The following is a 25579-nucleotide window of genomic DNA, read 5'->3' as shown; positions in this document are numbered from 1 at the left end:
ATTGTGGCCATTAAGAACAGAAATAGTTCTGGGAGGAAAACTTCTAACTCATGACAGACCTGCTATGTGGCTTTTTCTGTGACTTACAGTACTGGGTTTTTGTTGTGTTTTGTTTTTGCCAAAGGAGGGTGTTCATTTTGTTGCCCAATTCCATATTTTGAGACTGATTTTCCATAAAATTATTTCTGAGGTCCAGAACACATTTCCTTCAATGCTTTAAATACAGATTTGGATACAGAACTGGAGACATATTTATTTGTTTCATTTTAATGATAAATCTATCAACTTGAAGTTTAGGCTATTTAAAAGAATGAATTGAACATGCTGTAGCTGTCCTTAGGTTATTTTGTCACTGCTTAATTTATAGTTGGTTCTGGATTTTGTTTGATTTTAAATAAATTTTCACCTGCTTGCTGTGTTGAAGCCTTAAGACTACCAGTGCTTAGTAACAAATTAAAAAGTTTCGTAGGCAGCAGTACTTGCCAGTTTGTGTGCAGTTGTAAGGCTGCGTGAGGCTTCCTGTGATTAAGCCCTGTAGATGTGCTTTACTGTTGAAAAGCTGTCATGATAAAACCCTGTTCCTGGCCTGGGCTGTGTTCATACAAGCTTAATGCAAACACAATTAGAAGGGTTCTGTTTGTTTGTTTTATAACATAGGTGTTTTTAAGAAAACAGTTGCTTTTCAGTTGCTTAGGTGATTTTTATTCTGAAAGAATGCTAGAAAAAAAAACAACCATGCAAACATAAATGAAATTCTCTAAGGGTTACAGTTGGTTTGGTTTTTTGTTTTTGTTTTTTTAATTGCTTTGAAATACAAAGCTTAGAGTTACATATTCCTGTTTGGAGGAAAATCATACTTTTTGTTTGTGAGTGATTTTAGATCACCTGTTTTTGTCAATCATACAAAGAGCAGAAGGCATTCTGACTGAAACAAGGTAAAATACTGAGTGGAATTTTTAGTAATCAAGCCCACTCATTTAATGCTAGTTTGTTTCTGTAGTGTACTGAAACATATAGTGCCATAACTGTGGCATAACTCTGAGTCACTTTTAAAAGTGGGGTTTAGTCACTCTGGTGCTCTGGAATGTTTTCATCGTAACTAAGTGCTGTGTTTCTAGTTACTATATGACTAAGCAAATGAACTTCTGGATGTTTCAGAGGTCTGGGTGCAAAAATCCAACTGGTCATGTGAACACATGACAGAGTGGAAATAGCAGCAAGCTTGCTTACTTTGCCAGACATATTGACAGGTGGGGCTTTCAGTCAGCCAGTTGCTGAAATGTCTATGGTATCTGCAGAATAATTCCAGCTGTAAGAATGTAATTATCTTCTGCAAATTAATTTCAGATGCAGCTTTCCACATTGATTAGGTTTTAATACTAGAAGGAGAAACATTTTTTCCCAGAGCCAGCTGTTTCAGAGTGAGGAAGCAGGTAACAAGATATGGAGTTTGTTAATGGGAGAGTGTGTCCAGGACTTTTGGTATGGGAATTTGGGGTTAGACCAGTGGTCCTCATCAGGTAGTGAGGGAATTGGCATCTTGGATGTTGCAGCAGCAGCATTTGACAACTTCAGAAAATGAGGGTAGTGCTAGTGATTTATAACTAACGGGAGTGCTAGCTTGTGAATTGTGTCTCTTCTTTCTCTGGTCAATGGTTATTAGTGTCTTGCTTCTTCTCCTTCACCTCTTTGGTTCTCCTACCATCTCTAGAAGATTCTGTTCTCTATTCCTTTTGTTATGATAATTGTTTTACTATTCCTAAAATAACAATATTCCCAGAGCACCTTTGGATTAAAAAAAAAAGCTGGATTTGTCTTAAACTGCTGCTGTTGTTTTATCTTAAAAGTGAATTTGCAACTGCAGGCCTAGTTGGGCTTCCCTTAGTTAAGTTGCTTAGAGGTTTTCTGTGCAGTCTTTTGAAGCACTGCATATTCTGAGCCACCTCATGCGTGAGGTTCCTAAAATCTGTTGTCAACGTTTAAGAATTCTATGCACATGGTGTTCAGAGATTACAGATACCATGATGGGCAAAGGAAAAAGAAGAAGGAAGGGACTCGTATTGCTAAAGGATGATGTAGGTTGCTTGGACAAGACAGCCAAAGGTTCAGAAAAAAAGAGTCATGCAGAAATTGTCTTATTCTGTAAGTGGAACCTGCAAGAAAAGTAATGAGAGAGTGGTGTTGCATTAGAAAGCCAGAAGTATCTTCACAGAGGATCCTCATCCTTTCTACAGTTAGAACTTTCTGCAGTAGTAAAACCATTCATACATGTACAAATGTAAACTTGAGATGTTCTGCTTTAAATGCTTTTCTGCTAACACCTTTTCTTCTCCCTTTTTGAGATTCTGCTATTCCTAATGCCACAATGCCATGCTCTCTGGCATCTTCCAGAGCCAAAAAAGAACTGTATATACAGAGGATGACTTAGTATGTATTTTTAAAATATCTGGCTCAGGAAAATCTTCTAAAATTTGATACTCTGGTTTATTTCATGGACACAAATATAATCCCAGTTATAAAAAAGTCAAATTTATATTTTTCAGATACTAACCTAGATGTCCTTCAGAGACTGGAATTTGGTTATTGTACTTCCTGAAATCACTGAGTCCTTGGAGAGGAGAGAATTGAAAGATCTTTATGTCAGTGTGATTCATGTGTTGTAAAGGATCTCGGGCAAATCAAGAAAGAAACTGGAAGAGAGTTGTTTTTAAAGTTCTTTAATAAATTTAATTTCAGATATTCTTTTTTCCAGAATGGCAAATATGTACTACATCTACAATGTTAAATAAAAGTTCATCACTCTCTCTTGCTTTTTTTTCCCCCCTCAGAATCAAAGCAAAAGAAAGTCCTAGACTGTTACAAGATTTCTGAAGGGTTCACTCAAATTCCCCTTCCTATTTTTACAGGGAAGAGAAACATGGTTCCTTTTCTTAGGGTTTTAACAAAGTCAATTGTGTGTCTTTCCATTACTGGCTCCTATTTCTTCTTTTTATCCATTTCAGTGTTACTTTCTGACTAAGGAACAGTTAGTTGACCACTGATTAATAACACACACAAATTATGATCGTTTCCAGCACTCTGAATCAGCAGCTATTTGCACAAATCTAAATATGGCTGGATATGGCTTCAATCCTCCAAGTTAAATGACAATATATAGAGATAGAGGAAGTAAGAAACTGAAACACATGAAGCGTGTTGATACTTGATTGTTGTTGTGTCAGTCACATTAGGTCAACAATCTGCATGTTCCAGTTCTAGCAAAGTAGATCTCTTTTGCTTGCTTTATTTCTCTTTTATGATAGTGTGAAATAATAAAGAGTTACTTTTTTTTTTCCTCTAAATGCCACTTTCAAATGGAGAAGACTCTAGTACATAACTTCAGGGAAACATTGGAGACCCTACTTTCTTCGTGTTTTCTGACTCTGATCTTGCAGACCCGAAACCAAACCACTGAACAGAATTTTCACTACTGTTTCATTATAGCCATGGGGTTTTTTTACATTTTAATTATGTATTCTTGATTTTTATATGTATGTGTGAGTGCATGTGTCTATCTGGTGATACAGTCACACCTTAAAAATTCCTGAGAGATATAGATAGATAATGTGAACTATTACTTTGTTTCCCATTGTTCCATTTGCCTGGATGCTTTTTTTTTTGCTGTTTGTATAACTTGGGCCCAGAACTCCATTGCCACAAGAGAAAGAGCTGGAAGAACTCTACCTATTCAGTCATATCTATTATATTGTAAAATGTGAAAACGCGTAACGTCATTTAGCTGATTCTCTTCCACTTCCTATTTGTAAATAGGAAAAATCTGGTTTAGAAAAACATAATCTGTAAATATATCCAGATTTCTCTAAACAGACATAATTGTTTGGTGCGAACATAAATCTACAGTTGCTTGGAAACACAGACCTTCTGTTATCCAGATGCAGCTCAGCTGAATGAAACACGTGCTGTTACATCAAGGAGTCCAGATTTCATGTTAGGCGAAATTCCCACTGAGGCTGTCAAAAGCAGTGTACTTTAAGAAAGACCTAATTGTTTCTGCATTTCACTGGAAAGTTGTTCTCTGTTACTGCCTACCAGAAACTTCGGTAGGGGATTAGAACTCAAGCAGTCGGCTCTGACTGCCCAGTTTCCAGTGTGATACTTGGGTAGAAAAACAGTTCCATTTTTGGTAGAAAATTTTGTTTGTGCTCGAGACAGCAGATCAAATTTCAGTATAATTTGTAGAAAGTTACTCTGTCAGTGAGGAACATGAAAGTAGGAAGGCACAGTAAACACAGGGTGTGTTTCATAGGGGGAATTAGCTCAAATGGTAGAGCGCTCGCTTAGCATGCGAGAGGTAGCGGGATCGATGCCCGCATTCTCCATTTGCTAGTTACAAGTGTTACTTTTTATCGCCACTGTGAACTGTACTTCATTTTTTCAGTTACTAGTTGTAAATTTTTTGCCGTTTTGGAAAAGAATGGCTTGTAAACTTCTGTTTTGTTGAAAATTAGGGTAACTGCCTGCACAAAAAAGAAATTCCTCCTGATGGGTTTTAAAGAGTGAAACAAAAGCACACTGAGGGATACCACTGTTTCTTCTGATTTTTGGCTGTGATACAATTTTAGTGCCCTGTATATACTACCTTATGTCATGGGGCTTTTTTAAATTTAGATGCATTTTCTGTAGCAGTTTTGTAAGGATTAAAATTAATCAATTTTAAAGTGCACATGCACAATATGAATGATTTAAGTTGTTAATGTTGATCAAAGATGAACATTTGTTTTAAAGTGCAAATTATTTTCTTATATTGGGTTGAGGAAGAAATTGAGTGAAATTATTGTGAGAGATTGAATGTCAGTTGAAACTCAGGTTAGGAACAAGGGTGTCATGCCCAATGTAGCTACAACAGGTGCGAGGTAGCTGGAGAGACAGTAATTCTATGGTGAGCTGATGATTATATGGACAACTACATACTTTTACATCTTTTTACAGAAAATTTCATTAACTTTTTATATAATTAAAAACTAAAAAAAAAAAAGCTTAAATTAAAATTCAATACACTTGTAAGGGACAGAAGTGAATTTTATTTCCTGTATTACAGAATAACAACCTTTGTATTAGATGCTTTTGTGAAGAAATAATTTTTCGAAGAGTTCACCAGAGTGGTCTGCTAATTGAGATTTTTTTTTCCTGTTTTATTTGCTGTATGAAATGGTGTATATTACTAGCTATATATTTTCTTTCACAAACCTGAACAATTTGTGGAAGAAAATCTTATGCTACCGTAGATATTCAGTCTCTCAAAAGACTGGAGAATGCGGGCATCGATCCCGCTACCTCTCGCATGCTAAGCGAGCGCTCTACCATTTGAGCTAATTCCCCTTGCTTGATAATATGGAAGGCAGATTTACTTCTGCTGCATCATAGCTTGGCTGCTTTAGATATAATTACTTTGTTGAGTCAGCCTGCTTATTTAATAACACTGAATCATCACTGTATTTATGTGGAAAGCCTGTTAGCGTAGAAGTCAGAATACTCGTTTGACATGAGAAGCAGTAGTACTGATGCATCTTCTGCTATGTTACTTTGATAAAACAATACTTACTTTCCTGAACAAAGCCTCCTCTAGTGTTTATTCAGGAAGGAGAGAGAATTATTTTTTTACCTCTCTTACAATGCAGATACCAAAAGACTTGTAAATCTAGAAAGTATACTGTTAGAAGTCACTGAAGGGCAATGAAATTTTTCTTCACCTTGTTTTTCAAGTCTTTTTATTTTCTTTTACAACTTTATTTTCTACTTAGCTGTATGTAAATGATAAATATAATTGTTTAAAAGTTCATGTTTATCATAGTTCGTGGAGAGAAAGTGTTTATTTATATCTTCCTAAGTTATATTCTAGAAACATCTACCTTTTTGTATTGACTTTGATGATTCAGTTAAAATAATATTGCATCTTAAATATATGGGGTTACTAAAAACATTTTAGAAATATAAAAATTTAGGTGTAGTCATACTAACTGACATTGCAGTAAGAAGCACATTGGCAAAGATATTCGCAGGTTATTAAATTAAGGAATGCTTTCTGGATTTAAAGAACGAAATGTAGTTTAGAGTGAGAGTGGTTGCACTGATATGCTATTAAACAACAAAGGCAGTGAAAATGATACAATGAAAGATTCCTCGCTTGCTTTTTAAATGCAGAAAAGTAAGTTCTGCTAGTAAAGTAAAACGTGTGCAGTAATCCAACAATATACATGTGCTGGTGGTTTTCTCTAATGGATTTAACTTACTGGATGACAGCATCTAGTCAAAAGAAAATAAATCATGAAATTAAGCATCAGCTAGCTACAACTTGTCTAAAGTAAGGTAGTACTTCAAATCTAGCACAATCCAGATTCAGGCCAAGATGTGAGACTAAAACCACGGTATCACTGCAAATATTCTCCTAGAATTTAAATATTCTTCTGCCTTACCTCAGTCTCTGCACAACAATAAATAAAGATTTGGTCTTACAATTTCTTGCAATATATTGTAACTGACTTTATCTACCTCACTGGAGTAAACTGGAGGGGAAAAACAAATACGCAAAAGTGGTTTCAGTCCTTCTCACAGGCACACATCTTAGGCTCAGTGATGGCCTACTGCATGTCTGCAGCTGGGGTCTTTCCCATATCATATTTCACAAGGTTCAGCTCTGTGTACAGTTTTTTTTATCTACCCTGTGCAGTCTGAGTCAGTATGAAAATGGCAGATTACCTCTCCCTATTTTTCACCCCCAAATCCCACTCTGCTGCCACTGAAAAGGCCTAAAGCTTGGACAGTTCAGCTCACAGAAAAAGTTTATTTGATGCTAAAGTCAGATAAGGGTGAGGAAAGACCTCTGCAGTAGTACTATTTTCAGCGATTAAAATGTGTATTTCATATAATTGATAGCTCATTGTTTTGTGATCTTGAATTTGTTGTGATTACTAAGTGTTCATCTGAGATGGTGAGTAAAACTTTCCAATTCCTCTCTTTGATTGGGAGAACTTCCTTACCTCCATGGCTGAAAATAACCTGGCCGCCTTAATTCCATTTTTTCATTTCTCTAGGGTATTTCAGCTGTGAAGGCTTTGTGTCCACATACTTTTATTTAACACAGATCACTTCAATGTATCTGTTTGGCAACACTAATGTAAACTGGTATAAGCGAATATAATCAAGTTTGACTTCTGCTTTCTAAGGTGGTCTTCTTAGGGGACGTCAGGGCAAATGCAAATTTTGTATTATCTTCAAGCTGCTCACACTACGTTGTCTGTGATGTGACTTCCCTCAACACAGAAGCAGCAGCTGCCCTCTTCAAAGAAGGATAAATCTAGTGCGAGTTGGGTGGCACTGAAAGGCTATAGGTCGTGAGTTTGTCGTGCAAGTTAGTATGAAGTGCCTTATCGTGTTACTCAGGGAGTTTGTCATCTTGGACAAAAAGTAGACAAGCCCAAGGTCAAATGCTAGTAAGTGTTCTGAACAGTTTCCCTGGGGTTACTACCCATGAGGCGCAGAGTCAGTAAAGGGAAGGCAGTTTGCATTTGTGGTTATTAAAATATATGATTATAGGATAAATTAGAGTATTGTGGGGGGAATTAGCTCAAATGGTAGAGCGCTCGCTTAGCATGCGAGAGGTAGCGGGATCGATGCCCGCATTCTCCACTGTCATATTTTGTTTGTGGTGGGAGAAAAAACAGTTACGTACGAAAGATGTTTCCATGTATTGAACTGGAATTTTGAAGTGAAATAAGCTCTTATTTTTTAGATTTACATAGTTCATTTCTTAAATGCTGCCATATGTTTGACTAGAATAAATTAAAATAATTACTCATATTTAAAAAAAAAACCCCAAAACCACCAACCAAACAGAAACTGACTTTTATGGGGAGAAAACCAAATGCCAGAAAGTACTTCCTTTCAGGAATTGCAAGTAGTAAGGTTTTTTTTTTTTATTTTATACACTTAGAAAACATGTCTTTTCTGGTTTGTCTTGTTTCTTACTACCTCATTTGGAAATGGTAAATGAAATACTACAAATTCATTATTTGACACCTGTTTTGGAATTGCAGTTGAATGTGTTTTCATTTGTGAATAGATAGACCGGTGCAAGAGAGAAAACTGTATTACATGTATGGAACTGCAGATTTTAAATCCACCTTGAAGACCAGAGTTTTGTGATCCCTATTAACAATAAGAGGAGGGGGAATTAGCTCAAATGGTAGAGCGCTCGCTTAGCATGCGAGAGGTAGCGGGATCGATGCCCGCATTCTCCAGTCTTTTGTTAAACAGGAATTGCAATACCTAGAAGTAGAAAATACCAAAGCAATATATGTAACTATTTTGCTAAAATGCTAATTTTGTTTTAATCGGGGCAAAACTGATATTCCTCCCTCCCTCCCTCTTATATAACTGCATATGTCAATCCTGTGTTGTAACTGTTGATTCTTCCTGGCCAGTTTCAGTCCAATTTGGCAGAAAGAGAATTCTGCAATATGATGTTTTACCAGGCTTTATGAAAAACAACGGATAAATGACGGTTAGAGACCTGAATCAGCATGTCTTTTCTCCAGTTGTCCAACTAGGATACAGTTTGATCACAGTGGAAAATAGCAGTGTAGGAATGTTTGTTCTTCCACAGCTGCCCATATAAGAAATATAAGATCTTCTTATCATTTATGATCTTTGTGAAGCTGTTGTATGAGCTGGATTGAGTCAATTCAAGTTTAAAGGTAAAAATTGTCACCTCTTTCCCCCCAAGTCTGTATCCTAGAAATCACACTACAGCTGCTGTGTCTTTTAGCTATGGCCTGTGTGCAGGTTATAACTGAGCTCCTTGGCCTTCTCTCCTACTTCTGTTTTCGCAGAGCTGCTTTTAAGAGGCTAATGCCTGCCACACTTGTGTTAGAGCTTCAGAGATAACCTTGACCACCTAATTGATTTACTGAGTTGCCCTAAGACCTTATTAGTTTCTTCTGATCCTTCTCCAGATGTTGTGTGTTTCTTTATGGTGCACTTCCCCCTGGCCCTTCTAGAAGCAGATGCACAGCAAGTGCAGCTTTTTAGATCTTAGTGACCAGTGCTGCTAAATCTGCTGTGTGTTGAGTGTTAACTAAGCACCTTACAGTGTGCAAAAAGGCCTACTGATTTCCTCACATCTTCTGTCTGTTCATGGCCGAGGAAGAAAATGTGCATGGAACTAGCAAAACACTGGTATTATTCCACTTCTTGATGTGTCTTCTTATACTTTGTAGGCTGAAAACTTAACCTTCCCCTTGAACTCTTGGGCATGCCTAAAAAAGTTTGTAGGAGTCTTAGTGACTACTTTCAATGTGATCAGTAGACAGAAGATGCCTAGAATGGTCATACTAAATGCCATCCTTCTGACAACAATCTGCGACATGCTTATACCTGCTGTGTACACACTTATTTTCAGCAGGGTTGTTCTCAGTACATACTGTGGTGGCACTGGGTTCTTGTCCCACCAACATCTTTTACTAAACCTGCCTCTTAAAAATGATTCTTGACCATTATCTTTGATCGTGATCAGCATCATCAACTGTTGTAAGAAGCCTGGACAAAGATGACTTGCACATCTGTCTCCCGGGAATATCTAATGATGAGTCTTTTCAGAGAAAGAATACTTTTCCTTCTTTTAGGATGACCACTGAGTATTCCAAGATCTCTTCAAATAAGTGAATGGATTGATTTTTTTTTTCCTCTTACTCTTTATGAAGTGAAGGCAGACTACGCAGTTTGGAATATTTCTCAGTCACATCCATCTTCAAGTTTTGCCAGAAGGATTGTGCAAGGATTCTAACCTGCTTGTTGCACTTAGATAAAATAGACCATATAAAAGAGTTGTGCATCTTTGTACAGCTGAGGGAGGTCTACATAGCATTTTGCTATTAAAAAATTACCAGTACCAGACACTTGGGAGCATTGTTGTTTATCCCAGGGGAAATAGCTTACCTCTTGGGGTCATTCTCGCATTTGCAATTAAAACAGTGTTAAGCCTGCTTTAGCTTCCTGATCAGCCTGGAGCTGCTCTTTTCAATTATTGAGAGGAAGCTGCGAACAATAAGGATGGATTTCTACAGCTAGCTCCTGTATTGCTGAGAAGCTGAATCAGGGCCATAATGATGTTTAATTTGTACTCATTTGTTTATATTGATTTCAGTTTGGTTGGAGTGTTTATATATCATGTAGATTCAATGAGAGACTCTTCTAGTAAGGGTCACTGAGGCAATTATTTTTTAAAAGTGACAGGAACTGTGTGATCCTGGTATGTAGCTGTTATACAGTGATGGAACATGAGTGGAACTGTCAACCAAGCAGATGTTGCCAAGACTGTTTACCTAGAAAGATACTGTAAGGAGGAGCCCAATTAATGAAAAAAATTCTGCCTATATAATGTCCTTAGAGCTTCATTGTTACTGAGTACAAGCTTAAGGGCTTAATGGCTGTTCTTTGCACGCTGAAAGATGGGCTAAGAATTGGCTGGATGATGGAGGTGCCTCCCCTTTCTTAATCTTCCCACCCACATGTACATGTATTGAAAAGCAATGGTAACTTACTATGTGACTAAAACTGAGGTAAGGTCATAAATACCGATGCAGATAGCCGGCCTAGCCTTACTATATTGTTGGAGGTTGGAAGCTCAGCTCACTCGATCGCTATTATGTGCCTGGATGTTAGGCTCAATTTTCTCTTAATTCTCTCTGGCTTTAAATTGTGGATGTAGTAATGTGCAGTTATGTTCTGGAATGGTATTTGCATTCTCCTGGTTCAAGTCTGGATTTGGTGCTGCTGGAAAAGATTGGCAACTGGAAAGTGCTCTTGACTAAGAACTAGAACTAGGAAGTACATCTTCCTTGGCTCCCAACTCAGTAAGCTTGTGCCAACCGTTTCTTCATTGGGTGAGAAATGCCAAACTCTGAGGGGTCTGTTGTAGTTACTTCTTTTGGGGACGAGGGAAGGAAATGACACTTAAGTACTACAGCGCTGGGCAGTATAAAAGACTATGACAAGAAAAAAACAATTCTAAGAACAGCCAGTTTATCAGCCTTTTTTTTTTGTCTGAGGTGTTCAGAACTATTGATGATGAATGTTTTAAGCTTTTTAGTGACTAAAAAGCTTAAAGAATTAGACAGGTAACAGCTCACGAGTCACAAAAAAACTTGCACCAGGACTGTAATAAAGTTAACTTCTTAAAATGGAGGAAGAATGAAAAGCTCCTCTACTTCCTAACATTTCTTTGAGAGGTCATCAGAGATACTCTCTGATGTATCTTCCACATAAGAAAGTTTAGTAGCTTTTCTATACCTACTTATTTGTATTTTTAGGAGTCCAGATATTATTGTACCTAGTAGTTTTCAATAAAAAAGGCTAGGAAAGACTATATTGCTCTTGCTTCAGAGTTAGGAAAGGTTTTAATTACTAGAGGAAACCTTCTTAAGATTTTTCTTGTATTTTGTCTGAAGCATTTGATGTTTGGTCAAGACTAACAAAGGAGTCTTAACTAGATGTGTAGCAAATCTGATCCAAGTTTGTCAGTAAGTTGCACTAGTAAAAGCCTGCTTCATACTAGAAAAAACAATTTGTATGATAACGGTTAAGAGATAGTTGGACCACAAAACCATATTAAAAATATGTGGGGTTTTTTAAAGAAACCATTTAACCTGAAGATGTAGCAAGATCTTCAAAACAAATTATGCAAGCATTACAGTGGCTCCCTGATAAGATTTCCACTCACAAAGTATGATAATTGGAAACTCTACATTTCATTAGAAAAGGGGCTCAAATTCAGGCAAAAGCAATCCAAACCTACTCTATCCGGTTGAGAGGTGGGACGTGATCAGGAGTCACTGAACAAACCAAGTGAATGTTTTCTCTGCAATCAAAATACAGGGCAATGAGAGAGAATGCTTTAGGGATCTATAAAGTAATTATACAGTAATTATATAAATATAATTAGTAGGTCTTCTGCTCAGATTTTATGACTTCTAAAATATTTTTCATAGTAGCAAATACAACACACTTGTTTTCCTTATCAATTTGGAGTCCAGAGATGGTGGTCACAAGGGGAGTCTGGTGCTTCTTGTATAGACAAACTGTATTCTCGAAACCTTACAACCCACAATTAACTAGCTTTTTGGTTTTGAGCATTAAATAATACAAGCTGGTGCCAGGCTGTCTGTAAACATTATCGTAAGGTGGCCATGCAAACTGAGAATTGGATGACAGCCTCCATATTGACTGTCAGTTTACCTCACAGATGATGAATCCCATGCTTTTTAAGTAAACTATGCCTGTATTTTTTACAAGACTACACGCGGTCTTGCCAAGTCAAAAAAAAAAAGCAAAATGCTTACTTCCTTCAGTCCATATTGCTGTATCCAGACAGCAAGTTACATAGCAGCTCTAATTATGAAATTAGATAAATACACTGCAGAAGTGGGATAGAATCACTTCCCTGACCAGCTATTTGACATGCAGTCTTCAGTGCATTTTCTTCTTTTCCAGAGATAATCCTGGAAGTCCTAGAGCCTTCTAGGAAGATAAAACTGCAATTCCAGAGTGACTGCCAAAAATAAGACTGAAGTTTGATGAGGCCAACTAGAATAGTCTTAAGGAGTACATTATCTCAGTTATGATGGGCAGGAGATAATCTTGACAGATGTTTCTCACTTAGGAGTTTACATCTGTTCCTACTGAAGCACCTAACAAAACTGGGGATGACTAGGATCAAGTCACTTTACAATCAAATCTGTGCTTGCAGAGAAATGATGTACCAGCTTTGAAACCAGTAACAGTGGTAGCAAATGACATTTTTTTGGTCTATCTTGTACTGGTTCCCCACCCACCCCAAGTAACCAGTGATTGCATTCTGTGCTAGGAAAACAGAAGAGTACCATTCTATTTCACTTCACCAGCAGCTTCTCTTTACACTGTTAGACAAGATAGTAGATCACTTCAACTATGGTCTCTTGAAGTGGCTTATTACAAGTAATTTCTGCCAGTAAGCTTACAACTTCCTTTTTTTTTTTTTTTAAAATGTCTTTTGTAGAATGTATAGGAGGCTTCAATGCCTTTCTTCTGTGTCATTTCTGATGTTAAGAATACCAAGTTTCTGGCAAGAGTGCTTTCCCCTGGTTACATACTCCAGGCTTTAAATGACTTGAGTTTTTTAAATGAGCTTAATTATAACTACTACTAACAGCATAGAGTAAATACAGCAGTAAATTATGATACAGAGTTTAAGACTATTGCATAGAGTAAGGAAAATAGTTTAAGTAAATTACTTTCATCTTCCTTTTGCTTTGTATACATTTCAAATTAGCATATGGATAGTTAAGATCTTTTAATTTTTTTTTTTTTTAAATGAAAAGACTGTTTACAAGCATTTCCATTCTATAACAGAGTGGTCCTTGCTTATTTAAAAAACAAAAAACCACTACAGACTGAAAACAAATCATCTCTATCAACTACTACATACAGGCTTTAAGAGCCACCTAGTGGGATTATTCTGCAAATAACCCTGTACACACTAAATACAGTAATTCCTAATAAGCATTCTACTTTAAAAAACAAAACCCCAAAAAACTAGAAGGTGGTGAATTAAGAGTCATCTTAAATTGAAAGGGAGCCGAAATCTGTTCTACACACAAACAGTAGGAGTACTTATTTCAGTTTAAAAGGGCTAAGTGAGCAGTTGAGATCAGCCTGGTGCTGTCTGCACTGAAGTGAATTAGGGAACTCTTCTGCTAGCTCAGCTGTGGAAACAATAGCAGCCATTGACATGGCAATGGCTGAGTGCATCTACCCTGTCTAGAATGAGGGAAGATTCTCCAGTCATGCGCTACTGGACCTTGTTCTTTCAGGACCAATTATGAGAGATTACACCGAAGGTGGGTAACTTTATCCAGTCTTGCTTAAATGTGTGGTAAGAAAATTTGGTTTCAAGTAGAATCTATCTGCCTCTTTTACATTGAGGATACTACCAAAGTACACTGAAGTAAAAAAAAGAAAGCGCAAAGCTCCTTCATGCTCTCACAGAGAGCTTTCTAAAAATTGTGGAATTCTAGATCGAAAAGTGCTCAGCACAGGATATGCTCATTTTCACTTGAAATGAATGCTAAAGAGCCCTTTTAAGTCCAATAACTTTATTTCAGATTACAGCAGTACTGATAGTCAAACTGCATTTACTAAAAAGTCATTTAAGATAAATTTTTCTAATTCAATTTGAAATACATACAACATTGTTAGCATGTTCTACAAAACCTCATAAAAAATACGTGGCACTCGACATATTAGTAATTACATTTAGCTAAAATGTAAATAGCATTATTCAGCTAAAGATTTTTGAGGTCCTTCATAATCTCTCATGCTGACAGAAGTGCCACTTAATCGTCACTACACTTGTCATAGCAAATGATAGTCCCAAATCTTGAAAATCTTGCAGACTGGCAATATAGTAAGTAAGGCGAAGTAAAGCTGTTACAGTTGGCTTGCAAGGAAAGGCTACGCTTGTCATAGCAAATGATAGTTCCAAATCTCGAAGATCTTGCAGATGACACTATCTTAAGTAAGGCATTGTACAGCCGTGACAGCTGGCCTGCAAGGAAAGGCTAACTTACAGCAGTCTAACAGTCTTTCCAGTCACAGTCAAGAAGTCATCATCAGCCAAGGCACGAAGCGCTTCTTCAAACATTTCCTTAGTGACAGCCTTAAAGAAAAGAAGTAAATCAAGTAAAGATAGGCAGGGAAGGGGGGGAGTACCTTAAAGACTGTAAAAATGCCTTACTTCCTACCAATTTTCTTAACAGGTTTTTTAAGCTCTAGTACGTTCGTTTCACAATTCGAAATCTGGCCTAGAACCCTGAAGCTGAGTTTGCTATTTCAAAAGCCAGAATAAACTAAGATACAGCACTTCATTTATCCACAGAATTGGCTTTCTGGTCACGTCAGCTGAAAAAGTTAGTGTCTCCCCTTCCCAAAATGTGATTTGAGAACAAGATAATACTGATTTGGAAAAACACTGTGCTTTTAAAATTAATGAAAATGTAAAAACAAAACAGGAAACTTACTGTATCAGACTGTGCTCGGAGATCATCAAAAAGCTGTTGGTATTTCAAAGCTGGTGTTTTACCCTTTGACTGGATAAGCTTCCTTAAGGCTTGAGCCAACTCCTCTTTCCGCTTACGAGCTGTTGCACTCATTCCTGATAAAAAGAAAGAAAACACCTTTTAGAAATAAACTAAGGAGGACAGGTTAAGTTACATTTAAAAATTACAAAAGCCCAATAGCATCCCAGCTTTATCACTATGAAGACACAAACCTGTAGTAAGAATGGATATGTCCACAATTCCGGTCCTTGGATCAGTGGCAGACTGTTTCAGTGCTTCCCGATGGAGGCGTTTCGCTTCTTCTACATCAATTGTTTCAACTTTCTCAGAAAAGCGTACTTTAGCATGTGCTTCTGCCAGTCGGATCAGAGACTCAAGTTGTCGAGGATATGCAGAAACCATTCCCCTGCCACTACCAATCTTCCTCATGTCCACATATGCCTGAAAAGAAGTCATTAAATATTTCAGTAAATCCTGTTACTATTTTCAGAGTCCCGTTCATTCCCCACCTCTTATTTCAGAATATGAGCAATTCTGGCAAGCTGTTCCAAACAGTATTTCTGCTCCTATACCTTCACGATTCTTCTGCAATGAAGGATAACCACATCACATGTACACATTTCCCTTATAAAGCAATTAAGCCATGATAATGAGTCAAGTTTTGAATCACTTTAAAAACTTAGGACTAGTCTTACATAATAGTGCTTGTGTCTGTACTGACACATTTCATTTCAATAGAATTTTATGCTTTATTAATGTGATTAGAACCAGAAGCAACACATTTGAAAGCTAACAATCACAGCACAGAATTACTTTTATACTGATCCATCTTTCCTTTATAAATGCTGATGACTTTTAGAGATGTTTGAAGCCTTACAGAAAAATTATATATAAATAGGAAGCATACATACGAGGGGATTTTGCCATTTTTGACAAGTCAATAAGGACTCAGAACATTATTAACAGCAACTCCTTTACCTCAATAAGGGCTTGGCTTGCTTCTTCACTTAACCTAGGATTTACATAACTACGAGCATATGCAATGTAATCCCTCAGTACTGCCATGTCCATGTATTCCTCCTCCATCTTTTCTTCACTTCGGTAGTACAGTGAAACCAAATGGCGAGCAAGACGTCTGTCATAAGCTTCATCACGTGGATCCAGCATTAAAAAGATCAAGTCAAATCTGAACAGGGTAAGAATCCAGTATTAGTGTGTATACTTTCCCGCCATTTAAAATAGTTTGTTTTAGGGTTCTTGACTTAACAAGTAGAGGTAGAAGTTGCTCTATTAAACTGAAAAGATAGTTTTTCTAGAATTCTGAAAGTACAGAACATCACAGTGGATTTGCTTTCATCCTATGGACTTGAAACTTTGAAAGTGAGATCCATTATGCAAAATTCAGATCCAGGCTGACAGTTTTTGCTTTCTAAAAAAAAAAAACCAAACCAGAAATGACACAAAAAAAATGTATAAATAAAAAAGCACTTGCAGTTTAATCCTGAAAAAAAGGGTTTATAATATTACAAACAATATATTCAACTATGCTTAACTATAGGCAGACATTTTTAGCCAGGTCATCATGTATTTCATAAGCTTAAATCCAATAAATGATGGAACTGAGATGCTGCTTAAGCCTAGTTCATTCAGTACACTCATACTAAGGTACCGTTTGTCACTACATGGTTAAATTAAGCAGCTCTTAATTGAAATCTAAGCTGTAGATGTCCTCAGAACATCGAGTATACCAGTGTACTTCCAATTTCAAGCTAGTGTGAGAATTCCTCACAAGATGCAACTGCAGCACATAGACAGTTAGCAGATGCTAAACGTTGCTCTAACAGCTATCAACCAAACAGCTAGTGCTGCCACCTCCCTGACTGAATTTTACAGAACAACATGAAGCAGGCACAGATCTTCAGATTCTACCACCTCTGCTGCGAGTTCCCTAATCATCAGTTTCACTTTCGAAGTTTTATGGAGCTAAGAAAAACATTCTGAGTTTTTGTTGAAGTTATCAATGCTATAAGTTTCAGAATAACTCTTTTCTAGGAGATGATCATGAAACAGAAAAAAACCAATATAGAAGTAAATAAAGAGACCCTACAGATCTCCTGTTCAAGGTCAATATGTAAATACTAAAAGGCAGTTCTCTGCTCACATAGAAGTTATAAGAAGAGCATTTAAAATAAATGCTACAAAGAACACAATTGTTCTGTTCTACTATTTTCACAAGAGGAAGTATAAAATCTCATAAAAATGAGACATGTAAGTGGGAGTTGAGTACCTTGATAACAGTGTATGAGGAAGCTGGATATTTTCAATAGTAGTCTTTTTCGGATTCCACTGTGATTCTATAGGGTTAGCTGCTGCTAGGATAGATGTACGAGCATTCAGTTGGCAAATAATTCCAGCCTGTCAAAATGAAAAACATTTCTGAAACCAGCTGCAACTATATGCCACCAAAACTTCCCCCCCCCCAACTTCATGAGACCACCGGTGCTATTAAATGGGTTCTAAAGTAAAAAACTGCATTGCAAAAAACTTTTAGAGCAAAGCAGGAACAAAAACATTCAGAAATACTAGTTTGCTACGAAAGCCATATTCTTTTGTAAATGAGTCATTACATAATCTAGGATTGATCCACTGACAACAACAGAGAAGCGTAATCCTTTGTTCTTCTGGTAACTTTTTGGTTTTAGCTGCCTAGCAGATACCGTGCTTAGTGCAGAGAACCTGGAATTAAAGAGAAACTTACCTTTGCGATGGAGAGAGTCTGTTGTTCCATTACTTCATGTAGTACTGATCTTGTGCTTTCATTCATTTTATCAAACTCGTCAATGCAGCAAATGCCATTGTCACTAAGTACTAGAGCACCTGTCTGAAGAACCAGTTGCCGTGTTTCTGGATCCTTCATCACATAAGCAGTAAGACCAACTGCACTTGAGCCTTTGCCAGATGTATACTGGCCTCGAGGAACCAGGTTATACACATACTGGAGGAGCTGTGATTTACTAGTACCAGGATCACCACAGAGAAGAATGTTGATCTCGGCGCGAAAATTGCCTCTTCCTGTGTGAGTAAAATCCTTTCTTGATCCCCCAAAAAGCTGAAGCAGAATACCCTACACAAAAATATTCTCTTTAAAAATCAAAACATCACCGCTTACATAGTTAACAGAGCAAATCCAACTGTTGAAATGAAACATCTAATGAACTGAAACACTGCTAAAATTAACTCAGACATGGAAGAAAACAATTGAAACCGTTTTTAGAAGTCTTTAAGATAGATAGATATCCTCAATTCCAGTTAATTACAAACATACAGTTAAACTGCTAGGTCCTACAAACTCAGCTTATAATTTGTTAGAATAGAATTTGTTCCAAATCTATTCCAAAACTTATGTAATGAAAATTTTGTTAACAAATTCTGCTGACAACAGGAAAGCCAAAATAGACTATTGTTTTCCCTAAGGCTACGTTTAATCTAGACCAAAGTAGTATTACCTCTTTCGTATCATTAAAAAAGTATCATTTTAATCAGCTTTTTAGTCAAGACTAATCAAGTACCATTTTCTTTTCAGGAAAACTGCTTTACTGTGTTACAGCCTTACTTCAATAAAAGTTCTTTACTTGCCCTTACACTTAAAAGTGTTTAAGGTCTTTATTTCATTGGAATTTACCAACGCTTCCGCCTTTGTAATTCCTAAAAAAAGAGTATGCTTGCAGTGTTAGTAAAAAAATAAAAGTAACTATTTTCCAGTATTTTGAAAGTACTGGAATAATTATTAGTATAAACATATGCTTGTAATTTTATCAGCTAGAATTGTCAGGGAGGATTTTTTTTCCCTTTCAAATTTACTAGTTTAAAAATTCACCATTTCCCAGGTTTTTTTTTCCTCTAGCAGCATATATATGCTAGACAGTCAGTGAAAAAAACCTGATAGTCAGTGACAATGACAGCTGGAAACAGCAAGGAAAAGAGCAAGGAAAACTCTACTACTTCATGTAAAGCCTCTGTACAATTTCTTACAGCACAGAAACCTTGCAGAGGTGTGGAATGAACTATTTGTATTAGTTCTGTTCTCATTCACTTAGAACAACTTGCGGAGGTCAGTAAAACTTGTTCCACAGTTACAAGAAGCATGACCTGCCCCATTTTATTTTCCTCGAGGTCCCTGAGTATTGGTGCTCCAATAAATGTGGGTTTCAAGCACTTTCAAGTATTAAAGAGAGAAGTTTTGTAACTTTTGTATGTTGTTGTGAACAGATTTTGGTCAGAACCTGGAGATCTTCCTTGATGAAGGGTCCCTAGCTTTCCTCAACTCCACCCACTACATCTGATGTGCCTTATTACACAGGTGAGGAGGTAACGACAAATGGAACAGTCGTTACTGTATTTCCATTTCAGCAGGTTGTATGGTTTTGAATTCAACTTCTAGCCATTTCAGAAGCCTGTGAACTATGATAATGTATAAATCTATAAAGAAAAAACAAAAGGAATATACTTGAAGTGGATTGCTTGGTGTCTGACATTGCCTTGAGACCCACTACTGACTAGTTTTTGCAATGATAAAGTTGCAATACCTCAGTTGAACATTTTATTGGAACAGTCCCTTCTTGGACACATCTAAGTAATTGTTTTAACATCCTGTCAGGGTCACCACATGTCATTTTAAGGCTACTGTTCTCTTGTGGATGCCTCTTTTCCACAATCACTTACTATGTTATAGCTACTTATTTTTCTTTGATCACCAGTAATCTGAACTTTCAAGAGTGTCCAAGATGCATACTGCAATTAAATCTTCCCAGTTCTGCTGCTTTCCTACCTTTTCAATATCTTCCCTCTAATTAACACTCCTTAATACCACAAAAAGAATGATGATACACTTATAACCAACTCCATCCTGACAAGACCATGGAGTTTTAAGACTGCTCAAGATACAGTTTTTTGAATTTTGAAGCCTCTAAGTCATTTTTATAGCAAACAATAATTACAAATGTACTTGCATATAAATACATTTCTTACAAGAGAAATACAGAATTCAATTCACCTTTTTGATGTCTTCATGCTCATAGATACTTGGGGCCAGTGCTGAAGAAAGCCTCTCATATATGTCTGGTTTTTTAGAAAGCTCTTTTAGAATTTCCACACGTTCCTCTGTAAACATTTTTTGCTCTGTTTCCTCATCAACACCATGCAGGCGTTTTGCATCTGTCTTGCGATAATGTATGACATCAATGTGGGTCTTATAGACGGATTTTACGTTGCTCACCCTTGGATTAACTCGAATTGGGACTGCTCTGTAGATACCTAAATACAATTTTTAATCACAGCATTAGATACGAAAAAACTTAATTCCAAAACCTGAAAATTTTACATTCTCCCTTGAAAAGCTTTTCAAAACAGCCTAAATACTTTAGTCAGTGTATTTCCCAGTACCAGTAAGTCATGTAGAAGTCAATGGAACATATTTAAGTCATCTAGACCCTATTTTTGCAGGTACATACACGCTTAATATTCCTATTACAAGTGTTCTCAACAAGGAAAATGCCTAAGCATTTTTGAAAAAAATTAAGGCTTGATGCTTTTGAAAGTCCTGCTCTGATACCTAAAGTCAGCATTTCCCCCTTTTATAAGTGCCAAGTTTAATAACAGTTTCTAATGCAACAACAGTTGTTTTAAAAGCAAAGTGGTTTATAAAATGTGGTTGCAGTTTCACAAGATTTGGCCTATGTTACCACTCTTCTGACAGCAGACACTATTTAAGATATTACTTGCTCCTCACGTACATTTTCAGAATGACTGAATCGTCAAAGTCAGAAGGGACCTCTGGAGATTGTCTAATCCAACCATGGGCTCAATCTGGAGTCAATGAGAACAGGTTGCTAAAGGCCTTGTCCAGTCAGGTTTTGAATATCTCTAAGGATGGAGATGCCAGCCTCTCCGGGCAACCTGTGCCGGGGCTTGACCACCCAAACAGTAAAAGTTCCCTTGTGTTTAACTGGAATTTCCTGTATTTCAGCTTGTGCACATTGCCTCATGTCCTGTCACTGGGCACCACTGAAAAGAGTGTGACTGTCTTCTTGACACCACCCCACCCCCCAAATCAGGTATTTATAAACACAGGGGTAAAATCCCCCTGAGCATTCTTCTTCTTCAGGCTAAGCAGTCCCAGCTTTCTCAGCCTTTCCGTGTATGACACAGTATCCAGTTATCATCATGGCCCTTTGCTGAATTCACTCCAGTATGTTCATGTTTTCCTTGTGCTGGAGAGCCCAGACCTGGACACAATACACCAGATGTAGCCTCACCAGTGCTGAATAGAGGGGAAGGATCACCTCCCTCGACCTGCTGGCAACACTCCTCCTGCAACGCAGCCCAGGAAGCTGTTGGCTGAATGGCAACACAATCATCTGGTCGATCAAGCACTGCTTCCTTCCAGGTTTTTGTCTGCAAGTTTGCTGAGGGTGCACTCTTGTCCCATCACCCAGGTCATTAGTGAAGATACCCAACAGTGTATGGCCCCAGTATTGACCCCTGGAGTACACCCATGGTGACAAGCTCCAGCTGTACTTTTTGCCATTGATCATAATGCTTTGAGCCCTGCACTTCTGCCAGTTAAATCCATCTCACTGTTCACTTATCTAACCCATACACCATCCATTTGTCTATGAGGATGTTATGGGAGACAGTGATGAAAGCCCTGCTAAAGTCAAGATAAACAACATCCACTCCTCCAGTCATTTCATTGTAGAAGGTTGTTATCCACTGTAAATCCATGCTGACTACTCCCAATCACCTTCTTGTCCTTCATATGGTTAGAAATGATTTCCAGGATTATTTGCTGTATCACCTTCCCAGGGGTCAAGATGAGGTTGACTGGCCTCCTGTTCCCCAGCTCTCCTCCTTGCCCTAGGAGTGACATCGGTTTTCTTCCAGTACCGTAGCCAGTCACCATGACTTTTCAAAGATAACTGAGTGGCCTTGCAAAGACAGTGGCCAGCTCCCTCAGCATTTGCAGGTGCATCCTATCAGGTCCCTTTATAAACAGTCAAGATCAGCAAAAAAAAGGATGCAAATATTCAAACCAAATTTTACCTGTGACATTAACTCTATCACCTGGCTGAACTTTATCAACAAGGTCATTGTGAGCAAACAGCGCAACCGTATGAGGGGTCTGTCCAGCTGGCATATCTTCCGGAGACTCCTGCAGTTTGATCTAGCAAAACACACTTAAGATTTAGTTTCAAAAAAAGCAAAGCTTTTCAACAGAGTATACAACAGAATCTTGTACTAGTGGTCTTCGGCATCATTTTGAATCAGGAACATTGCTCAAGAACAAAATACCCCCACCCAAACAGCAAAACTGATGACTAATAAAAAGATTTTATGAAAATGAGAATTCTGCTGGTTGCTACTGGTATGACTAAAATGCTGTTACAGACATGGCTCATCTAGTCCAGACACAAGTGAACATACTATATATAAAGGGGCACATTAAGATGTGTACATACTTCATTTCATCCTTTTAATGGTATTCTCCAAAGTATGGACTTACCCTTTTGCTAAGTTGTTTCACCCATTTTCGTGTTCCAAAACACATTTCCCTTCTCAAAACATTCAGTCTCAAGATACATACATTAATGATACTGGTATTATGGGGTGGGGGAGCAAAAACTACAAACTGTTTCATTTTAGCCACTACCTAAGCGCAACATACCATCTGTTTGTCAGAGAACATGGATCGATTGTGAATCAGTGCCATGCTGTGCGTTGTGTTACAGTTCTTGCATACTGATGGTTCAGCAATTCTGCCACGATCAATTTCTACTCTGGTGGTGAAAGCGCAAACCTGGCATTTGAAGAATGCTTCTTGCATCTCAGGAATTAACTGCGAGCTTCTGATGACCATACCACTGATGGTGATAAGTTGATCAATATCTACAAAATATAGACACTCGTATCATCACTTCATACTCTTAAAATTTAAAACAACCTTCGAGTTTCATGTTATGTTGTTTTTTAGGTGGGAGGTAGACATTTGGTTAGGTACTAGTATTTTGTCTAAGACAAAGCAAAAAGAATCAGAAATGCATAGTACAAATATTCTAATCTACAGAAGTATTTATACAAAAGAAAGAATCCTTCACACTTGCAGAACTAAGAACATGAGTAGCTGATGCCAGGAAAGATTTCCTTTATGGATAGATTGTTCAGCATTTGAGCTCTAAAACATTTGCTTTGAAACAAGACTTACATAAACGAAAGACATTGGTCTGGATGGACCACAAGTAGTTTTATACGGTCTTCATGTAATTCTATGCTCACATTAAATAAATTATATAAATCCTTACGATTCTAACATGGTTAATCAAAAGTTTACCTTCAGGGTTTAGACTTCTCATATTCCTAGTCTTCAGTGCATTATATGGCCTTACTTGAATTTGATGTTCTAATATTGAATCAGGGTAACGATCAAAAAAGATCTCATTGGCAGCCATGTCAAATGTTGGAATAACTTCCTGTATAAAATTGTAGAAACAGTTAAGCTTAGATGTTAAATTAAAAAAATCATAGAATGAAATATTTTTGCATAAAGCATTTTATGTGCTGCTGATCAGCCAGGAATGACTAGAAGTTATGCCAGCTGAGCATTTTCCTACGTAACAGGAAACTTACTGTTTAGATGAGGTTTATTCATTGGAGTATTGCAAAGGCAGAAAAAAAAAAAAGTACAAGAGTCCAGACATTGCAGTTTACCAGTTAATTTAGCATGTATGAGGTACCCACTGTAATATCTACCATCAAGTTTTAACTACTGTGAAACAAGACATTTTATATTAAGTAAAATAAAGAAGCCAGAGATTACACTGAACACACAAAGTGCACATTGCATTTAAAAAAACATATTAAAAACCAGAAATACGAAGGGCCACTTGAAAGCCAGAAAACAAGTGCACTACTTCACCTGAGGATAGCAGATCAGTTGCCTATAAAGATTTTCATCAAATGATCTTAGATGGTCACAATTTACATTCAGGAATGGTTCCCCAACCATATTAATCTGCAAGATATTTGAAAAGGAATCTTTAGCTCAATGGCATGCAAGACTGAAAAAGAAAAGTTAGATTTTGCTGTGTTACAAGTACCTCTTCAAGTCGTTGCATATAGCGTGGCTCGTTAAGATCCAAGCCAATGTCTTCATCCTCTTTGGCTAGCGGATCAATGAAACGCTGAAGAAATCTCTGAACGTCAGAGGCAACAGGAAGACAGAAGGGAAAGTTGAACAGAATTTAGTAGTACAAACACCTACTTTGTATCAGATTCAACTAATATTTGTTTAAATCAAACTACCTTTTTCTTTAAAAAAGGAAAAAGTAAGCTGTTAACCTACCTGGAATTTTTCTTTGCATGAGGCCACATTAACATCTGTTCCCCAAATAACAAGCTTTTGTCCAAGAGATTGCTCAGTTGCTACATCCTCAGCCAGCTGTTTGGAAACAAATTAAACATACACAAATATGCATATAGTTGTTTAAAAAGAAGTTGTCATATACAAAATTTGAGAATCTACCTACCCCATCTGAGTGTAAATCGACTTGTCTGGCTTTACGGACAGACCCGAGATCCGGCCTCTGCCTAACCGGAGTTCCTCGTACGCCACTTCGTGGGGTACCCTCTACCCTGGAGCTGGGTGTGCCATAAGTCAGAGGTGAACTGATATCAAAGTCAAGAGGAATAGCTATAAAAAAAATGTTTTATTATGATTATCAAGACATTTTAGAGCAGACTAAAATTCCAGCTCTGCATTTGTCTCATTCTTTTAACTCTGCTGTCATAAAATTAGTAGCATCAATCAATTCCAGTGTTTTTTTAAAACAGAAACAAAGATGTTGCAAGTCTACCTAGAACTTCTTTTTGCATCAACATCTCTTATGAAAGATCCCAAGTTCTAGTAAAGCTTCGCTAGAAAACCTTAAAGCGGTACTGCATGTTAAAACTACATTGGTGTTCAAGCATAAGAAGTCAAAACGTAGCATTTTAGATTAAACACATTTTTCAGTATTTTTGGGGCTGTAAAACAAGTGACAATTATCAGCTACTGCAATTAAAACCAATCCCATTTCTAAAAGCAAGAAAGCCTTTTTATGGCAATCAATCTAATTCTTTCTGCATTAATAATTTTACTGATTTATTTTATTCTTTCTGGAAATACATAAAAGAATAAGGTATAATCCTTGGTAAGTACTCCCACGATAATTTGAAGCTACCACAGCAGATGTGCACCCCTGACGCTGACTACATTCCTGTACTGTGCACTATGCGAAACTCAAACGAGAAACTTGAGACAAAACTCTTTTTCCTAGCGTGTTTTTCAGCCAGATCCACTCTCCAGGCAGCCCCCGGGGGCCTCACCGCAGCCGGCA

General features: G+C 37.3%; 1 protein-coding gene and 4 non-coding genes across 5 annotated transcripts; 3 read left to right on the top strand and 2 right to left on the bottom strand.

Moving 5' to 3' along the window:
• Positions 1–4306: 4306 nt before the first annotated feature.
• On the top strand, positions 4307–4379 carry TRNAA-AGC. Its single transcript has one exon. It is a non-coding gene; the product is annotated as a tRNA-Ala (tRNA).
• Positions 4380–5306: 927 nt separating this feature from the next.
• On the bottom strand, positions 5307–5379 carry TRNAA-AGC. The gene has a single exon. It is a non-coding gene; the product is annotated as a tRNA-Ala (tRNA).
• Positions 5380–7613: 2234 nt separating this feature from the next.
• TRNAA-AGC lies at positions 7614–7686 on the top strand. Its single transcript has one exon. It is a non-coding gene; the product is annotated as a tRNA-Ala (tRNA).
• A 538-nt stretch (positions 7687–8224) lies between these two features.
• Positions 8225–8297, top strand: TRNAA-AGC. The gene has a single exon. It is a non-coding gene; the product is annotated as a tRNA-Ala (tRNA).
• Positions 8298–14481: 6184 nt separating this feature from the next.
• Positions 14482–24894, bottom strand: MCM4 (minichromosome maintenance complex component 4; the record flags this gene model as incomplete). The annotated part of the gene is made up of 14 exons (XM_009574644.1): positions 14482–14749; positions 15111–15244; positions 15362–15590; positions 16128–16335; positions 17437–17564; positions 17908–18273; positions 20203–20462; positions 22251–22371; positions 22873–23093; positions 23536–23674; positions 24121–24216; positions 24302–24397; positions 24547–24642; positions 24731–24894. Coding segments are annotated over 14 exons (2351 nt in total), but the record flags the coding sequence as incomplete, so codon positions are not given.
• Between the last annotated feature and the right edge of the window lie 685 nt (positions 24895–25579).

The sequence above is a fragment of the Fulmarus glacialis genome, unplaced genomic scaffold (assembly GCF_000690835.1).
Source record: "Fulmarus glacialis isolate BGI_N327 unplaced genomic scaffold, ASM69083v1 scaffold6253, whole genome shotgun sequence".
NCBI classification, from domain to species: Eukaryota; Metazoa; Chordata; class Aves; order Procellariiformes; family Procellariidae; genus Fulmarus; species Fulmarus glacialis.
Note: the sequence above shows the minus strand (reverse complement) of the source record. Positions and strands in the feature narration are given on the sequence as shown.